This window comes from Glycine max, chromosome 7 (assembly GCF_000004515.6).
Source record: "Glycine max cultivar Williams 82 chromosome 7, Glycine_max_v4.0, whole genome shotgun sequence".
Taxonomy (NCBI): domain Eukaryota; kingdom Viridiplantae; phylum Streptophyta; class Magnoliopsida; order Fabales; family Fabaceae; genus Glycine; species Glycine max.
The window spans coordinates 37,739,469-37,758,522 of NC_038243.2; the positions used below are offsets into that span (position 1 = coordinate 37,739,469).

Consider the following 19,054-nt stretch of genomic DNA (forward strand, 5'->3'; position numbering starts at 1 on the left):
GCCCCTTACCAACAATAGTTTTTTTTTTTTTTTTTCAAAAAATAAAAACTAGTTTCATCCCGAAATTTGATTTTATTCACACGATTTCGAAAATTCAATATCAATTCCCTGAAATATTAACTTTAGTTCTTGAAAATGATTCACTTATTTCACGGTAATCCCCTAAATTTTAAAATCCAACACCAAATTCAATTCTCTTAAAATAATGATGCGCGCTATATATCCAAGTTAGAGCATGTTTGAACAAGAAGATTATAATTTGATTAATTAATGGAAAAACCAGAATTGTACTATTTAAGCATGTTTGTAATTTATATTGTAATGTTTATGATCTATAATAATTGTAACAACAATATCTGTTTTTCGTCTCCATATTTTCAGATTATTTACCTTTTAACTAACATTATAAATTACAAGGCTATAATATATATATATATATATATATATATATATATATAATATTTTCATATTTTATAATGTTCACCTAACCTATCAGAACATAAAACTTATTGCTTATATAATTAAAAATAATAATTAATAATCAAGTATATATACAAATGATTATGAAAACCTTTTTTCCCAAATTAATCCACGCACACTTTTTTTTTAGATTAAGTTGGCCCAAAAATGTTACTACTAATTAAATTGCTCATGCAATAACAATTAAGATGGCCACATGACTTTTATCAAAACGAAGATGACATATAAGCTGGTATTATTATTGAAACGTGAAATAATTAATGAATGTATTCTTAAGCCACGAACAGAATGTTTCAAGTTAATTAGGATTATAATGAAATGACCTGTTAAGATAACGAGAGAAGTTAGAAAATCTTTAAATTTATATTTAAGAGAAAAAGAAAAGAAAGAGAAATTTCAAAGATTTCGTTCCTTAATGATAATATTTTATTATTTTTTTAATTAAATAAAATAAAATGTATTGTGATACTTATTTTTCTCAAACAAAAAGGGTTTGCACATTGGTGTAAGATTTCAATTCACAGGTGAGAGAATGATCTATTTAATAGATAATTCGTGTTTGATTATTTTCATGTATAAAATTTTCTTGGATCAGTGATAATTATATACTGTAAACAAAATTAGTTATTGATCTAGTTAATTGATGGACACCCGTAATCACGGGCTAGTACAAAAAAATAGGTATTTTACCATTTTTTAATGTAAAAGTTATTAAGGCTATGATGAGTAAAATCAGTTAAAAAGTTAGTTGGAAATTGAAAAGTTATTAAATTATAAATGATAAATAGTCATTTTTGTCCCTAAATGTGTAATTCATTGACAAATATGTTCCTAAAAGATAAAAATACAAAATTTAATCCCTGAAAGTGTAAAAAGTGCGACAAATATATCTGACCGTTAACTTTTGTCCGTGTTAACAAAATAACTTATGTGACACAGAGGGATAAATTTGTCACTAAAATAATTGTTAATGTGACCATATTTAATTATCAACATAAGAGCACATTTGTCATATAATATTTTTTTGACTTTTTGTCTTTCCAGTTGTCTGCTCACAAATGCGTCCATGAAAGATAAAAATAAAAAATTTAGTTCCCAAAAGTGTAAAAGGTACAACAAATATATCCAAACATTAATAGTAGATTATGACTAATTATTATAATTTGAAAAAAAAAATTATAATGATTGCAACAAATTTTTTTTAACAAACTCGTAAATTAAAATGAGTCTAAAACAAAAACGAATACTCGTTTTATAAACTATAAATAATTTTTTTATATTCTCATGCTTGATGAAAGATTCAAGTAAAAATAATGCTTATTGTAAAATATTATAGTTAAATTAGATCCATGAATAATTTTTAGGAAAATTTGCAATTGCAATGACACTTTTAATTTGTAAAAAATACTCACTTCCTTTGGAATGATTTTTTTTTAAGGTTATGATTTTTTAAATGATTAGTCAATAAAAAATAATTGTGTATGATTTAAAAAAAATAATTTAAAAATAAACAAACTTTTATTATTATAATTTGTAATTTGATGTCATTGAATATACTAATAGACATTCATATTTTATTATGAAAAATTTATAAAAAAATTAAATAAATAGTATTTGATTAAACAGAAACAATGATTTTCTTATTATTTTACAGGAAATTATTTTTTTCCGTGTTGATAGCATTTATTCAAGAATTAACATCCAAAGGATTATTTTTTTTTTATAGTTGAAGAAAAGTAAGAAGAATTCGCCAGAATAATAAAAATTCACTTCCATTGGTAATATTTTATGAATGTCTCAACCGTTGATTAAGCTTAAAAATTATATAATGAAAATAGACATTTATCCGTGTAATATAATTCTCCCTAAATTTTGTTGCAATCATTATAAATTTTTCAAAATTATAATAATTAGTCATAATCTATTATTAATATTCGGATATATTTGTCGCACTTTTTACATTTTCGGGGACTAAATTTTGTATTTTCATTTTTGAAGGACACATTTATTAGTGAATTACACATTTAGGGACAAAAATGACTACTTATCCAATTATAAATGTTTGGTAAATCAAGTTGTTGAAATAGTTAAAAAGTATAAAATGATAGAAATATAAAAAAAGCATTATTTATTTAATAAGAGTAATTAAGAGATGGGATAAATGTACTGAGGATAAAAATAAAAAAAATATATAAAAAATTAGAAGTTAAAAACTAATGTTTTAAAAAAATTTCTTCAAAACTATGTTTGACAAGATATTTCAATAAACTTCTAGATTTCTTTACTAGCTGAAAAGATTATTGAATTGTTAGGTAAACAAGTTTTTTTAAATAATTTTTAGCTTTTTTAAAGCACTATTTGAAGTAATTTTTATAAAACATTATCTTTCAACTTATTATATTTTCTTCCATTTCTATGCTCAATATATTTATCTAATTTTCTGATTATCCCTTTTTAAATAGGTCATAATTTTATAATTTATCTATTATTTTACACTTTTCAGTTACTTCAATAGTTAATTTTATTAAACATAACATAAGTAGCATTTGAAAAATGCTAGAAACTATTAAAAAATTATTTACTAAATAGTTAAACAAGTTTTTATGTTAATAAGAAACACTAGAAGCTAGTTGAAATGGTTTGTCGAGCATAACTTACTGTGATTATTTGATAAACAAACTTTTTTTATATTTTATTCTCTTTCTTATTCTTAAATATTTATTAAATTTATTTATAATCCATTTTTAAAATAAATCAGGTTTATTATTTTTTGTTTTTTCAATTATTTCTCCTACATGTTTTTTATATGACACTATTTATTTTAACAATTATACTATTTATACTATTTAATTTATTATATTAACATTATACTTCACGAATTTATAATAATAAATATTAGATTTATTTTATTTTTGAATTTTTGAATAATTTTATATTAGGTGATTTATTTTAATAGTTACACTAATTAACATCATAAAAGTACATTGTATACTTAAGTGTGTGTTTTTTTACTTTATTTTAAATTTGATTATTTTTTTAAGACATAGTATACTATTAATAGTAGAATACATAATATGAAAATATATAATAATTGAAACTAAAGTAAGATGAGAAAAATTTATCTATAAATAACTAATTACAAGAGTTTAAAATTAATTAAAAACTAAAATTATGACACTTCAGAATTTATTTTTATCCATAGAATAAAAATAAAATTTATATGAAAATATCATATAAATATGTCAATTTATATTTTTTAAGTAGTTCAACAAATAATTTTACAAACACTTATGATTTAATAAATTATGTTAAAAGCTTTTAACTATCAATTAGTTTTTAGTTTACTTAGTTTGACTGAACATAACATAAATTAAAAATATTTTATAGTTATTAAAATAATTAATAAATATAGAGTGATAATAAATTACATGTTCATTTTCTATATTTTTATTTAATTAAAACTTCATATTTTAATTCATTTTATTTTTTTTTAAAATAATTTGATTGAAAATTAAAGTAATAGTATAATATAAAAAAATAATTTGATTGAAAATTAAAGTAATAGTATAATATAAAAAAAATAATTTTATTACATTAAATGTTAGAATACAAAAAGAGATAATAAATGATAAATTATATTATAGGGTTGATGATTTGAAAAATTATAAGCTATGAGATTAAGTGTTAGTTTGGGCAGTATAAAAAAAAGACTATGACATAAATTTGTTTACCAAACGCTTATTGGCCAAATAAATTTTTAAACTAATCAAATAAATTAAAATTTAACAAAAATAATTTACCAAACATACTCAATATTTTTTTTGAAACTCAAATATTGCATCTATCATGTGATTGCACACGAGGAACTTAATATATTATCAAGGTATTTTTATTGACAAAATCACACTCAATTTAACAATTTACGAGGATTTGAAGTTGAATTATAAAAACTAATATGAAATATATATATATATATATATATATATATATATATATATATATATTCAAATATCATAATTAATCTTTTATAAATGTAGTGTGAAATTTTAAAATCTGTGTATGTGTTTCTCCCATTTTATTTTTGTAGTAATGTTTTTCAAGATTTTTGTGCGCATGTTTCTCCGTTTTTATTTTTATACTAATATTTTTCAAGGTTTTGTTCGTGTGTGTTTGTAGTAATATTTTTTTAATATTTTTCATTAGGTATGCCTTATAGACATTTGATATTAATTAGGATCAATTTGATGGTATCATATTTCTTATATATTTTTTGTGGTGTAAAAAAAGGAGCCAAAGGCTCCCAAACTAAAAACCTCTAAATAACTGTAAGGTAAATGTATCAACCAATAGGCTCAAAAGAATAAAATCAACTAGAACTTACAAAAAAAAAAAAAAAGCATTTTCCACCTGCAAGGACAAACTATGCTTAGCCAAGGAATCTGCAACCTGATTCCCTTCTCTTCTAATATGAACAAACCCAACTAATAAACCACAAACTGCAATATCCTTAGTATCCTGCACCAGTCTAAAGCAAGAATAGCCCGTCGCTACTACTTGTGAATCAAACTACATAAAAAAAATGATCAAAACCTCGATCCTTGCTAACATTAAACCTTTCTTGATCCCCTCACATTTCTTATATATTTGTATGCATAATTGTTTTAACCTACCACTACAAAAAAAAAAAAAAGAGATTTTTATAGCGGTTAAAATTACATTCTAACAGTTAAAGATCATCACAAATGAATTTCCTTTTTATGCTCCCTCGAATATAATGTACACCTAACCACAAATCTTATGAAAGGCTCCAGAAAAAAAAGGATATAGAGGACTTCCAAAGCTCCTTAAATATTGCATATTGAGACACATGTAATGTGCTCAAACAAAGGATGATCATTGAGCAACCATATAAGAATATTTACACTACACTTTAACTCAAAACCTTAAAGTTCAAGTTTATGGTTCTTCTTCTCATTTATATGGTGCTTAACTTTTCCACTTCTACTTGATATGAGACTTTATCTCACACTTATACTTCAACATCAACTTCATATAATGAGTTAAAATTGTGAGTCTCCATCCCAATAAGCTTAACTTATTGATCTATTTGGTTGCACCATAGTTTGTATTTCAAATGTAATTGTGAGTCTCTTCATCTAACTAATAGAATCTTCATTGAAATAAGCTTCACTTATAGACTCTTAATTCAAATATCCCAACAACCTATTAATCAATATTTTCTTAAAAAAATGAGTTAAGCACAACCAAATGTTTTTACCTATCAATTGGATATACATCCAATGATTGGACATTGTCCATCCTAATTTCACTTCTTCAACAAGATGACAAATTAATTTGACCATCATTATGAAGAATGATTGGGTAATAGGATTTTTGAATGACAAAGAGTGAACACAAGCTGATTATGGCAAATTGATTTGTCATCTTAAGTAATGTATATAACACATTATCACAAACATTCTTCTCAATATGTATAATACCAAGATTATGGCATAAAAATTACCCTTCCAATAAAGAAGGTTAAAAAATATCATCTTCTTCTTCCATTGCTTTGGTTTTTCATCTTCATGATTTCACTTTCCTTTACTATGTGATGCAATACATTCATGGCATCAAGTTGTTCCAAAATTTCTAACCCAAATAATAATTTCTGTGCATCCCTTTAGTCATTTATGTTATCCAATTGCTTTTTATACAATATAAATGTATGATCCCTCTCCAAAAATTGTTGATGACCCATAACACACCATTTGTTACTACACCTTAATAGACAAAGAAAAACATCAAAATTTGAAGTTGAACAAACATAACTAATATAAATATTACAATTAGATAAAGTATAAAGTCCAAGAAAATCACTAATTGTCCACATAAAATCGCTCACATTCAAAACATTTCTTTCAAAAAAGAACCATGAGTTTTTACACCTTTTGTCAATAGCTCATTCAACTCTTAGATATTAAAGGTCGTATGTACACATTTATCTTATTCCAGACATTATTTATCCTAGATAATCATGGAAAGAATTAAAAAAAATTATTTCATACACTCTAAGAAAATTGATTATTTGAAATTAAAATGACTAGTCAGGAGGATGAGATTGATCAAAATAGTTTATATGATAGAACCTAAAACTATATTTTTTAAAGAAAAATACCATAATTGTCTCGACTGATTCCTAAAACTATAATCTTAATTCAATCTCGTTTACTCATAAGTATTTTTTTTTATATAAAAGCTTCTCTAATTTTGTTTTGTTAATTTCTTATTACATCAATGCTTATAAAACATAAAGTAAAAAGAAAACAAGTACTACAAATTACTGTCCATTTGAACGATAACCCACCCCATCTCCCAGCAGAACCATCATCACCTAGACGCCTTTTGACTAGCTCAAAACAACGGCAAACAAACAAACGACCAAACACGACAATTACAATAAATCGCGAAAATATCACGACACAGTACACGTTACTCCGAAAACTCGTACAAGATCAAACCGTTACCATGGTCATGGTCATACAAAGAAATAAAAATAAACATACGAAACCAAAAGTAATAAAACGAACCGTTACACGACCGTTCCCAATTGAAGTCTTAGTTCCCTTCAAACTAAACTCAACCAAAAAATAAATGCACGCATGATAACTCGAATACAGACACTTGGACAACATTAATTTTTTTTTCAAACTTGTTCTATATTGTCTTTAACAAAATTTAATAATATTTTATTTCTTTATTTATTTTTATATCACCCTTTTTCCCTCAAAAAGGATTCAAGAAGAAAAGACCGTTCATCGTTTACTGTGCCCTTAATTTTTCTTCTCCCTCTTCAACACCATTCGTTCTCCAGTTTCTCTATCTAACTATCTACACACAGACAACGACGTCGTCTTTGTCATGTTTAAAACTCTTGCGAGATCCATTCAATCCTAAACACTGAAGAAAAATAGATAAATAAATAAAACCATGGTTGCGGGTACGGGTAAGGTAAGAGTAGCAATGGGGTTTCAGAAGTCACCGGCGGCGGCGCATACTACTCCTCCGCCGCAGAAGAAGCAGCCTCCTCCTCCGTCGCCGTCCACCGCGAAATCCTCGTCTCACAAGTCCTCATTCTCTCGCTCTTTCGGCGCTTACTTTCCGCGCTCTTCCGCGCAGGTTCAGCCTCGGCCACCGGACGTGGCGGAGCTGCTCCGCCTGGTGGAGGAGCTCCGGGAGAGCGAGTCGCGCTTGAAGACGGAGCTGCTGGAGCACAAGTTGCTGAAGGAGTCCATCGCCATTGTCCCCGTTCTGGAGAACGAGATCACCGCGAGGGAAACCGAAATCGAAAGGAGCAGAAGAAGAGCGGAAGAAGCGGAATCAGAGAACGAGAGGTTGAGAAAGGAATTGCAGGAACTGAAGGTGAAAGCAGAAGAAGAGAAAAAAGAGAACGAGAGAAAAATCAAAGCGCTGGAAGAGGAAATAGCAGAGTTGAAGAAAACGGCGTCGTTTAGTGGTAGCAGTAGCAGCAGCAACAGAACAGAGGCATTGGAGATTCACGAGCAAGAAGAAGCTACACATAAGCTCGTGGAGGTATCGTTTAGGTCGAATCTGATGAGGAGTTTGAAGAAAACAGCGTCAGATCTCGGAAGCGGGAATTTGAAAAAAGAGGTTTCGGAAATTTCTGAAAGGCCACGTCACTCGCGGTGTAACTCGGAGGAACTCGTTGATTGCTCTGACTCAGTTCTGTTTGGTTCTGTTGGGTCACGGGCGCCACGTGTTCCGAATCCTCCGCCGAAGCCTACGTCTTCTTCTTCGCCGTCGTCACCGTCGAGCGTTTCCTCCGGCGAAACAGAGCGAAGGATTCCGCCACCGCCACCTCCTCCGCCGAGGAAGCCTGCGTCGAATGCGGCGGCGGCACCTCCTCCACCGCCGCCTCCGCCTCCGGCGAAGGCGGTAAGAGTGGCTCCGGCGAAGGTGCGGAGAGTGCCGGAGGTGGTGGAGTTTTACCACTCGCTGATGCGGAGGGACTCGCATTCGCGGCGAGACTCTGGCTCCGGCGCAGAGATGCCGGCGACGGCGAACGCTCGTGACATGATCGGCGAGATCGAGAACCGTTCGACTCACTTGTTGGCGGTAAGTGCACGTGAATTTCGCCGTGTAATTACGGGTTTGCCACTGGCCATTTATTATGTCACTGTCTGCTGACATGTGCAGTAGTCGCTTTTCTTGCTTTATTTTGAATTGGATATCTTCATAGATAAGACAGTAATCTGATTCGAATTTTGCATGCCCAAAATCGTAAATATGCCCCAAAATTATGGCATTTTGTGGAATTCCATGTCAAACAGGGAAGAAAAGATTCTCCAATTACTGAAACCTAGTGTCATAGTAGTCAATTAGTCAAAGAAATTATAGTTGATTTTAGCTGATTAATACCACTGATTAGGGCTTAATAATATTCAACAATTTAGCGTTAATTAAGGATCTTTCAGGTACTGTCTGGTCAATATTGTTAACATTGTTTATTTTTACAGATAAAAACAGATGTGGAAACACAAGGAGACTTTATTAGATACCTGATCAAAGAGGTGGAGAGTGCAGCATTCACGGACATTGAAGATGTGGTGCCTTTTGTCAAATGGCTTGACGACGAACTCTCTTATTTGGTACTTTTATTTTTAAATGTTACTAGTGTTTCTTCTTTCATTTGCATGAAAATTGTAGTAAAAAATAAATAAATAAATATTATATACTTCTATTGTTTATATGATTTGTCTGTTTTTGTTGTTTAAGGTGGATGAAAGGGCAGTGCTGAAGCACTTCGATTGGCCAGAGCAGAAGGCTGATGCTTTGCGTGAAGCTGCGTTTGGTTATTGTGATTTGAAGAAGTTGGTATCTGAGGCTTCGTCTTTCAGGGATGATCCTCGGCAGCTGTGTGGTCCAGCTCTTAAGAAGATGCAGACTCTCTTAGAAAAGTGCGTCAACATGTTAATTGTCCCCACTTGCCTTACTTATTCAATGTCAATTAAATGTTCGTGTGAGCACTCTCTAATGTCAATTTTTCTTAAATGATCATGACAGATTAGAACATGGGATTTACAATATCTCAAGAATGAGAGAGTCGGCGACAAAGAGATACAAAGTGTTCCAAATTCCTGTGGATTGGATGCTTGACAGTGGCTATGTCAGCCAGGTAATTTCCATGAAAGTTATATTATGTTTTGCAAGCTCCAGATATAGCATCAGTTATAGGTTAATATAATACTCCTAGGTTAATTAGGTTATAGCTTAATATATAATACACATGATGATCCAAAATCTTTCGAATTATTTGAAGAATGAGCAAGAATTGTGTTTGCCCATAATCTTCATTGAATAATGGTGGAAATGGTCCCGCTCATCAGTTAATATAAAAGGTTTGTATTTAAATCATTTGTGTTGGATTGACCCAACCAATCTGTAATTTTTTCTTTTAAAAAATTAGCATCGTAAAACTTTACCACATTGCATGTAGACAAAGTAGCTGATAGCGAAATGTCAAAGAAATGGTTATCTTTGCTGATAGGACTTCGACTTCTATTTCTTTGTGCTGATCTGCACAAGCACATGGAAGTCCTAGATCTCCACAGTCTATTTGTTTGTCTGCTTCATCTTTTTAGGGAAATTCTCTTTGCCCATCATGAACTTTATGTTTTAATTATTTATATGAAGAACGAAATAAAAGATCCTTTTAATATGATTGCCTATATATGAATAAATGTCACATGCATGTGCAGAAGAATGGATAAAGCATTACCTCACAGTAGATTGCTATTACTAATTTTCTTACTACAAAGTGAAGAATGTTGGTTAGCTAGCTCACTTCATTTATTGTACCTGCAATGTTAAATTGTGACAGATCAAGCTGGCATCTGTAAAATTGGCTATGAAGTATATGAAGAGAGTCTCTGCTGAGCTTGAAACAGGTGGTGGTGGGCCTGAAGAAGAAGAGCTTATTGTCCAAGGAGTTAGATTCGCGTTCCGAGTACATCAGGTAAATTTTATTCCCCCAACATGTTTGAACAATATTGTACAAAATTGACATGTTAAAAGGAGTGTTCCTAGCATTTCTTATTGGAATAATAATGACTAAGGAGCTGTTATGTGTGGCAGTTTGCTGGAGGTTTTGATGTGGAGACAATGAGGGCGTTTCAAGAGTTGAGAGATAAAGCGAGGTCATGCCATGTTCAATGCCACAGCCAGCAACAGAAATTCTTTTGCAGGTCTGCAACATATGATGGAGCAAACTCAGCTTCAGAGAATTAGTTGCGCCCTCCCCCCTCCCCATTTTTCTGTATTTTGTAAATAGAATGGGAAATAGTATTAGCCATCCTTAAAGTGTAGAACACATTCATAAATTCATGATTCATGATTCGATGATTCATTACTGGAAAAACGCAAATCGGGTTCCATTCTAGCACATGTTGCTGTTGCGAATACTTGAAGGGGCAAATCTGCTTCTCTAATCATAAATTAGTTGCTGCTGGGAAACAAGATAAGATAGTAATACAAATTCTTTTCCAGCTTTGGTAAATGTTGATTCGAATTACTTGAAAAATTCGCTTCTCTAACCAAATCCTGCAATTTTTAGTGTTTTTTGTTGTTGGATTTTGTTCCATTATCACTGGTTTTTCTTTTACTGCAAATAAATTTTGTTACCATTATTATTTATTTACTTTTCTATTCATTAAGTGCACAGAATACAGATATGTTTGGTTTTAGGCGTTGTCGTTTGCAAACAGCAAATTTCATGTTAGGAAACACGAAAGTTAGAAGATTTTTTTCCCATAGGCCAAATGGACATTTGAGTTGTTTTGTATGAGTATTATACTTTCATTGATGAACTTTGTTACTACGAGAAATATTAATAATATAGGTAAAGGGATAATAATATATCAACAATTTTCAAACTGTGATACCGCGATTATTCTTCCATAATTCAATCACCAAAAAGGTTTCGTCCATAATTTTGAATTTTCTACGCCTCCTTCGGATGTGGTTTCTTTTTGTAGTACACCTTATGAGTTATGATTCCCTAAAACGTTTTCTATTTTTTTTGGTCCAGAAAACCCGTATGTAATAATTGTACAGCCACTACTGGTTGGGTAAAAAACAACATCAAAAACAAAAACAGAATCCCTGATAGGCCGGATCACATTCAAGTGCAGTAAGCATACTTTTTACTAGTAGGGTGTAGCTTCTTATAAACCTTTTTTTCCCCCACTTATATATATATATATATATATATATATACTTTTCGTATTTTTAGTATTTCTTTCTGTAAAAAGTACTTCTTACGGAGATTAAAATTTGGAATATGTATCTGAATGCTGGCATACTTTCTGGAAATTAGTTTTAAAAAGCATTAATTTAATTTTAAACATTAATTTTATAAATATGTTTTGAGTTGTGATAGACATTTTAGAAATTAGTTTCTAGAATATTGAATTTGTATTTAATACATTTTGAAACTAACTTTTGAAATGTTCACTACAGCAAAAATAATAATTCTGGAATTTAGCTTCTAAAATGTATTAAATATATTTTGTAAACTAATTTTGTAAATGTATTTAATCTCTTTTACGTTATTTTTTCCTGTATTAATCTTTTAATTTAACGCTATGTACGTATATAATTATTCTAATATGTTGTTAAAAATAAAGGATTAAGAGTGATGAAAATTGACACTACTGTACGTTTATTCCGATTCGGTCATAACTGTGATCATGATCTACATCTAGTCCTCAATAACTATCTTGAGATTTTTCCACTTCAATATTTGTTTACATACATATCATCAATCCTTTACATAACATCTACATTATGTATTTCCTTTTGCACAAATAATAAAGTTCATTGTTGCATTCGAGTAATATATTGGATTTCTCATGAATGAGATTCAACATGCATGGTAGTGTCTCTACATAGCAAAGCCCTACAGAGGAAGGAGCATTTGTATGGAAGGATGCCCTAGACAAAGTATATCAATAACAAAGCATATCAACAACCCATTTGTCTGCACCATCCTAAAGGAATCCACAATTATCCTGTTTCATCAAACTAACTGACCTTAAGGAAAGAATTTGATGTAAAGGTCATCAAAATTCATACCACTCGGTTTTAGAGATAAAAATGTCACTTACCATCTTCATGAGGAAGATTGCATGGAACATTGCATGCAGAAAAATATTTTGTGAAAATTTTCTAAAAGCATCTTGATTTGCATTAACCGAGAACAACTGCTGGACCTAACAGTACTGCAATCAACTGATCAATTAAGGTAATTAAGAGCCACAAGATTCCAAATATCAAGACCTTCATAAACAAAGGAAATGAATAGAAAATCTACACGAGAATATTGGAGCTTTCCAAGCCACTGGAGCTATATGCAAATGTGCTATGGTGTGTTGTTCAAGATGGAGAAGCCAACAGAAGATGAAGTTGCTATGTTGTTGTCTCACAATGAGTCAGCGCCACCTTACATAGAAGGTGCTTCCAAATGTTCCACATTGCTTGCCTCTATCATCATACTTCCTTAGTCCAATGTTTTTGTTTAAGAATTGATTTTTCTTTGCTTCACCATAACAATATATTTTTGCATTTTTTTTCATAACCTCTACAACCTTTTTGATTGATTCATAGTTTTACAAAATTATTTTCAAATCTTTGTCATCACATTCATCTAACCCTCAACATATTTCGTCTAAGTCTTTCACTAAACTAGACAAAGTTTTGCCCTATGCTAACCCTATTCAGTCATCTAGCTAACTACTGAATTTGATTCATTTATTGAAACATTTTCGCATTTTACCTATTTCCTACGCTGTATAGATTATGCAACAAAGCCTGAAGCTCAACATTTTGTTGAGAAACTAGAAGTTGTTCATGAAGATCGATCATAATATTTTCTCAACGTCTTGATGAATGATGATCATAAGCTTCGTCTAAATTATATATTGGCTACTAGTTTCTTGGAGGCTGGAGCTTCGTCAAATTGTTATTAGGAGTTAGCTTGTGCATTTGAAATTGCAGGAAGAATTGTGGAATGACCCTAAACATTTGTTTTGTATGGTTTCAAAATGGGAGAGACAAAGATGAAAAATTGAAGACAAAAAGAGATAGAGAGAAGAGAAAGATGAAAAAGAAGAGGTGAAGTAGGAAGAAGAGAAACCCAAAAATAAGTTGCAGAATCAGAATATTCTTGTCAAAATGGGAAAAACATTTAATGTAACATTTACTACATCCCCAACATTTAAAATTGATGGAAAGGGAAGAAAATTTCCACCACTATATTCTACATCGTCTAACATCTTTAAAAACACAAATTGAGGATAGAAAAACATTGGATTCATAAAGTCATATTTATTTGCAATATAATAAATTTTGAAACATTCTCTATATTCCTTGTAAGTACTTATATATATTAAACTATCATTTATTGTACTTGATCCCTATAAGACAATAGTCTAAGGTTGCGTTTCTCTTAGAAACTTTGCATTGTTTGTTGAGCTTGGAAAGACTTGCCTTTTGTTTTTGGAAAGGCAAATATAAAGAATACTTGATTTGATCGGTTGAAAAGGCAATGCGTAAAAGAATATTCGTAAAAGTAAAAATATAATTCTTATAAACATGTCTTTAAGCTACGCTTGATTATGAAGAGATAAATAAAGTAAATAGAAATTGAAGAGATATGGTTAGAGAAAAGAGAAACAAAATAAAAATAAAATTATTGGATTATTTGATTTAAAAGAAATATATGAAAAATAGAGTTGAAAAAATTGAGTAAACTGATTAATATACTATAATACACTGAAAGACCGTGTGTGATACTAAAAAAATCAAGGCAAACATAGAAGGGCAAAATTATACATTCACTACTAGGAGACAAAAGTTGTTGTGTGTTGGACTCACCACATATTAAATTTTATTTTTTCACATGAACTCACTCAACCAAACTGATCTCATTTTACTTGTCTTCCCTGATATAAATTTGTTGCCATTTGATTGTTATTAAAGACAGAATGTAGTATAAGGTTATGAGATAAACTAATATAAACCTCTGTATTCTTTTTCTCTATTCAAGACCTCTTTTATTTTTAGTAACATTTTTTTTAGCTGATTATTTTTACTAACATAAAGGAATCGATTTGTGAGAAAAAGATTTAAGTATTTGATATATAGATACACTATGAGACAATTGCACTTCATCCGTGAGATTACACTTGATTCATCTTATAGACATTGTTAGATTTTGAACTTTTGTTCCGTTTAAGTGACATTGTTAGAGTTAAGATCTTGTTCCATATGAGTGTTTTAAGAAAGGTTTTCAAAAATATTTATAATTTTTTTTAAAAAAATAAACAATTTAACAACTTTCACGTGTTGTCTTATGCTTTACACTCACAATAAATAAGAGAGAAACTATAAACATTTTAAAGTATATATACTGTTAGAAAATAAAATAAAATGAAAGAAAATAAATACGAAGAAAATGCACAGTTTTGAATTAAATAACAAAATAACAGTAGCAAAATAAATTTAATTGACAGTACATGAATAATGCATTATAACATACAATAAGCACAAGGAAAAAATAAATTAGGGAAAAAAAGATATAGTGTGGGTTGAAGCGCTTAAACACTATTTTTAGAGAGAAAACGCCCCCACTGCACGGGTAAAAAATTCATATTGCGCTCCTCTCCCAAGATACGACAACCCATTGGTTTCGATCGTGTGCAGCGAAAGAATCCCCGAACCTTATGAACAAACATGCTCTTACTCTAAAGAAATAAGTTTTTATAAGAGAAGAAATAGAAAATTTTGGGAGAAAAAGATGAGATTGTAGTTCTGTCGATTTTCTCTCTCTAGAGAGGAAGATATATATAAGCATTTATGCAACAACAGAATAATATGACTGTTGGAAAATATAACCGTTAGACAACAACTTAGAGGTATCAAAACAACCCTAACAAATTGTTGACTCATTAAAACAAAATCTTAAGAAAATCTAAAATAAATATTTTATTTTATAAAATAGAATTAATATAATTAATATATATTTATAAATTTTAAATTAAAACACAAATATTTATCAACATTCCCCCACATAATTTAAAATTTTAAAATATATTTTCTAAAAGATAATTTGTATAAAAATATAAGAGAAAGAACATGTGATATTGTATTTCGGTATAAGGAACCTTCCGGGTTTGAGCCTTATACCTAGTGTTTATGAACTTCCATCCGAGAAAAATGTAGTGACTTGATTGTCTTGAACTACATATTCTTTAACCGGACTTTAGTACACAACCCCTACAATATTGGTGTTCAATTAGATTCTAATCAGTGATAGTGCGTTACACGGCCTTGCGCTTGTATCTTGTTTCGTGAGTGTCCCTTAGAGATTAGCCCATATCTCATAGTGGCGGCCCCACCACCACACTCACTAGGTGAATCCTCAAAGAGTGGGTTGTGACCCCCACCCCTACAATAATTGTCATCGGATTCATTAAGAGGTATCTTTTAAACCAAAAATACACATATATAAATACCTCAATCTTAATATTGCCACAATTTATAATACACCTCGTCATAGGAATGAGAAACGGAACAGCTCCGCCAAATTTCATTTTGGTGTACTTTAGTCAACAAACAATTTCGTTGTTACCCGTTGAATTCCATTCATGGGATCACCAATCACATGGAGACGGGTGTCCATTGTTGTAACTAAATAATGGGCTTTAATCTCATTCCCCTTGACGACTCAAATACTTGTTGACATGTCAACCTTTTTGTAAGCGGATTCGCAATATTATTTTCTGACCTGACAAAGTCAAGAGAAATGACAACATGAGAAATCAAATTTCTTATAGACTTATGTCTCACTCTTAAGTGTCTTCTTTTTTCATTAAAATTTTGCTAGTCACTTTAGATATAACAATTTGACTATCACAGTGCATTAGCATTGGAGGTATACATTGCATAATACATTTTAAAGAAATTTAGTCTCACTAGTAGTAGTATTTAAAACAATAATTTTTGCTTTCATGTGAAATAATAATTTGTCTAGTAAAATTTTCATGATACTGCACAACCAGTTAAAGCAAAGACATAATCACTCGTCAATTTTATTTCATCAAAATCAGAACTTCAATTTTATATCACTAAATCCTTCAATTACTTTCCAATCTACCAACTGCATGGGCAATATCAGACAGGCCTAGAAAAGTTTGTCAAATGCAACAAAGAACCGATATTTTGAGAATATTTATGTGAAGAAATTCTTTTACTCAAATTTTTCTTTAACTTGATGGATGAGTCATAAGGAGTAAACGCATGTTTCACATCAAAATAATTAAACTTCTTCAATAGCTTTTCAACATAATAAGATTGGGTAAAAAATCATACCATCATTTTTCTCTATAAGCTTAATACCCAAAATCACATCTACACAACCAAGGTCTTTCATATCAAAATTTCTAGACAAGAAAAACTTCACATCATTTATGAAATTCATTTACTATCAAATATCAATATGTTATCCAGATACAAACATAAAATGACACGTTCATTATTATTAAATTGTTTTACATACACACATTTATCACTATCATTAATTTGAAAATCAAACAAAAGAATAACTTAATCAAACTTTTGTGTCAATGCTTTGGAGCTTGTTTCAAACCATACAAAGATTTAACAATTTATTTTTCAAGAAAAAATATTTTCAAAGAAAGTCATATCTCTAGACTCCATAATAGTACCATTAGAAATTTCATATACTTCTGAATTAATAACTAAGAATCTATAAGTAGTATTATGTAAAAAATATCCAACAAAATACAATTAATATATTTTTTTAATTTTCCTTTTTTATTATTAAAAGGGATATTAACCTTTTCTAGACACCCTCACACTTTAAGATGTTTGGCCTTGTTGTAGTGAGATACATTAGACATCCAATCAAGCTCCTATAATATCCTTCATCAATGTTATCAACACATTCTTCCTTGCTGAACTTCTCCTTTTGATTCATTGGTGTGCTAACAGATTTGCATTCCTCTATTTGAAACTTCTTCAAATTTTCTTTTGCATATTTCCTTTTTTTCACTTTTAGCATTCTTTCAAGATGACAATGATCAAGTCTCTTGTGCCAGAGTTCCGTGGGTGTGACTTGAGTGAAATAGGTTGTATGCTCCTCCTCTGCTGGATCAAATGAAAAGCTTTTACCTTTCATTTTAACCCTTAGAACTTCTCGACCAGCAATGTCATAGATAAAACAATGTTGATGTTCAAAGGACACTTTAAATCCCTTTTTAATCAACTGATCTACACTTAGCAAGTTTTGGTCAATGTTAGGTACATAAAGAACATCTGATATTAATTTGATACCTGAACACGTTGAAATTGCAACAGTTCCTTTTCCATTTACTGGAATATAGCCACCATTCCCAATTCTGACCTTTGAGACATTAGTTGGCTTCAAATCCTTGAATAGAGTCTTATCATATGTCATGTGGTTCGTACAACCATTATCAATCAACCAACTTTCACTTGATTCACTACTCAAGAAGCATGTGGCCACAAACAGCTGGTCCTCCTCGAATCTGAGCTCCCTCATCATGGTGATTTTTGTTGGGGCAGATCACCGCTTCATGCCCTATCTGGTTGCACTTGTTACATTTTGCATCCGGTCTCCTCCAACATCTGAAAGGTACATGACCTTTTTTGCCACAATGATGACAAGGTGGATAATTTTTCTTTTTATCCTTACCTTTGTTTTGATTGTTTGCACTATTTTCGTTGCTTGCTGGTTGATTCTTCTTGAAAAAATCATTTTTGCTTTCATCAACTTCATGATGTTTGGCGGGCAAAGCACCTTCGACAACACGATCTTGCCTCATCAACCTTCGCTGCTCTTGAGCTTGCAGGGCATGTAGCACTTCTGCCAATGTGATTTTTGACAGATCCTTTGTATTCTCCAATGAAGCTATAGATGCTCATTACCTCTCTGGCACCGTTACCAAAATTTTCTCTACAATTCTCGAATCAGCAAAATCACTTTCCAACAACTTTATCTTGTTGGCAATACCCAACAATTTGTTTGAGTATTCTTTGATTGTCTCTGACTCTTTTATCCTTTGAAGCTCAAATTCCCTCCTTAAATTTAGCACTTGCATGCTTCGTATTTTATCATCTCCAGCATATTCCTCTTTCAGATAATCCCAAATTGCTTTGGGTGATTTAAGAGTCATGATTCTGGTGAATATCATTTGTGAAACACCAGTGAACAAACATGACCTCGCCTTTGCCTTCTACATCTTTCTTTCCTTGTGATTTTTAATTTGGGCCATGGTGGGATTTTCAGGCAGCGGATATATTTCATAATCCTCTTTCACAACATCCCACAAATCCAAAGACTCCATGTAGGATTGCATTTTCACTTCCCAAAGATCATAATTCTCTCCATCAAAGATTGGAAGAGTTATGTGGGAAAAACTTGCTTCACCTTCCATGGTAGAGGTCCCGTAAG

At 30.7% G+C, this 19,054-nt stretch overlaps 1 protein-coding gene across 1 annotated transcript; it reads left to right on the top strand.

Moving 5' to 3' along the window:
* The first annotated feature begins 7,285 nt into the window (after window positions 1-7,285).
* LOC100784618 (protein CHUP1, chloroplastic) lies at window positions 7,286-11,080 on the top strand. The gene is made up of 6 exons (XM_003528436.5): window positions 7,286-8,616; window positions 9,018-9,149; window positions 9,277-9,458; window positions 9,565-9,676; window positions 10,382-10,516; window positions 10,636-11,080. The coding sequence occupies exons 1-6, from the start codon at window positions 7,471-7,473 to the stop codon at window positions 10,786-10,788; spliced, it is 1,860 nt and encodes a 619-aa protein (XP_003528484.2). The 5' UTR covers window positions 7,286-7,470; the 3' UTR covers window positions 10,789-11,080.
* Window positions 11,081-19,054: the final 7,974 nt, after the last annotated feature.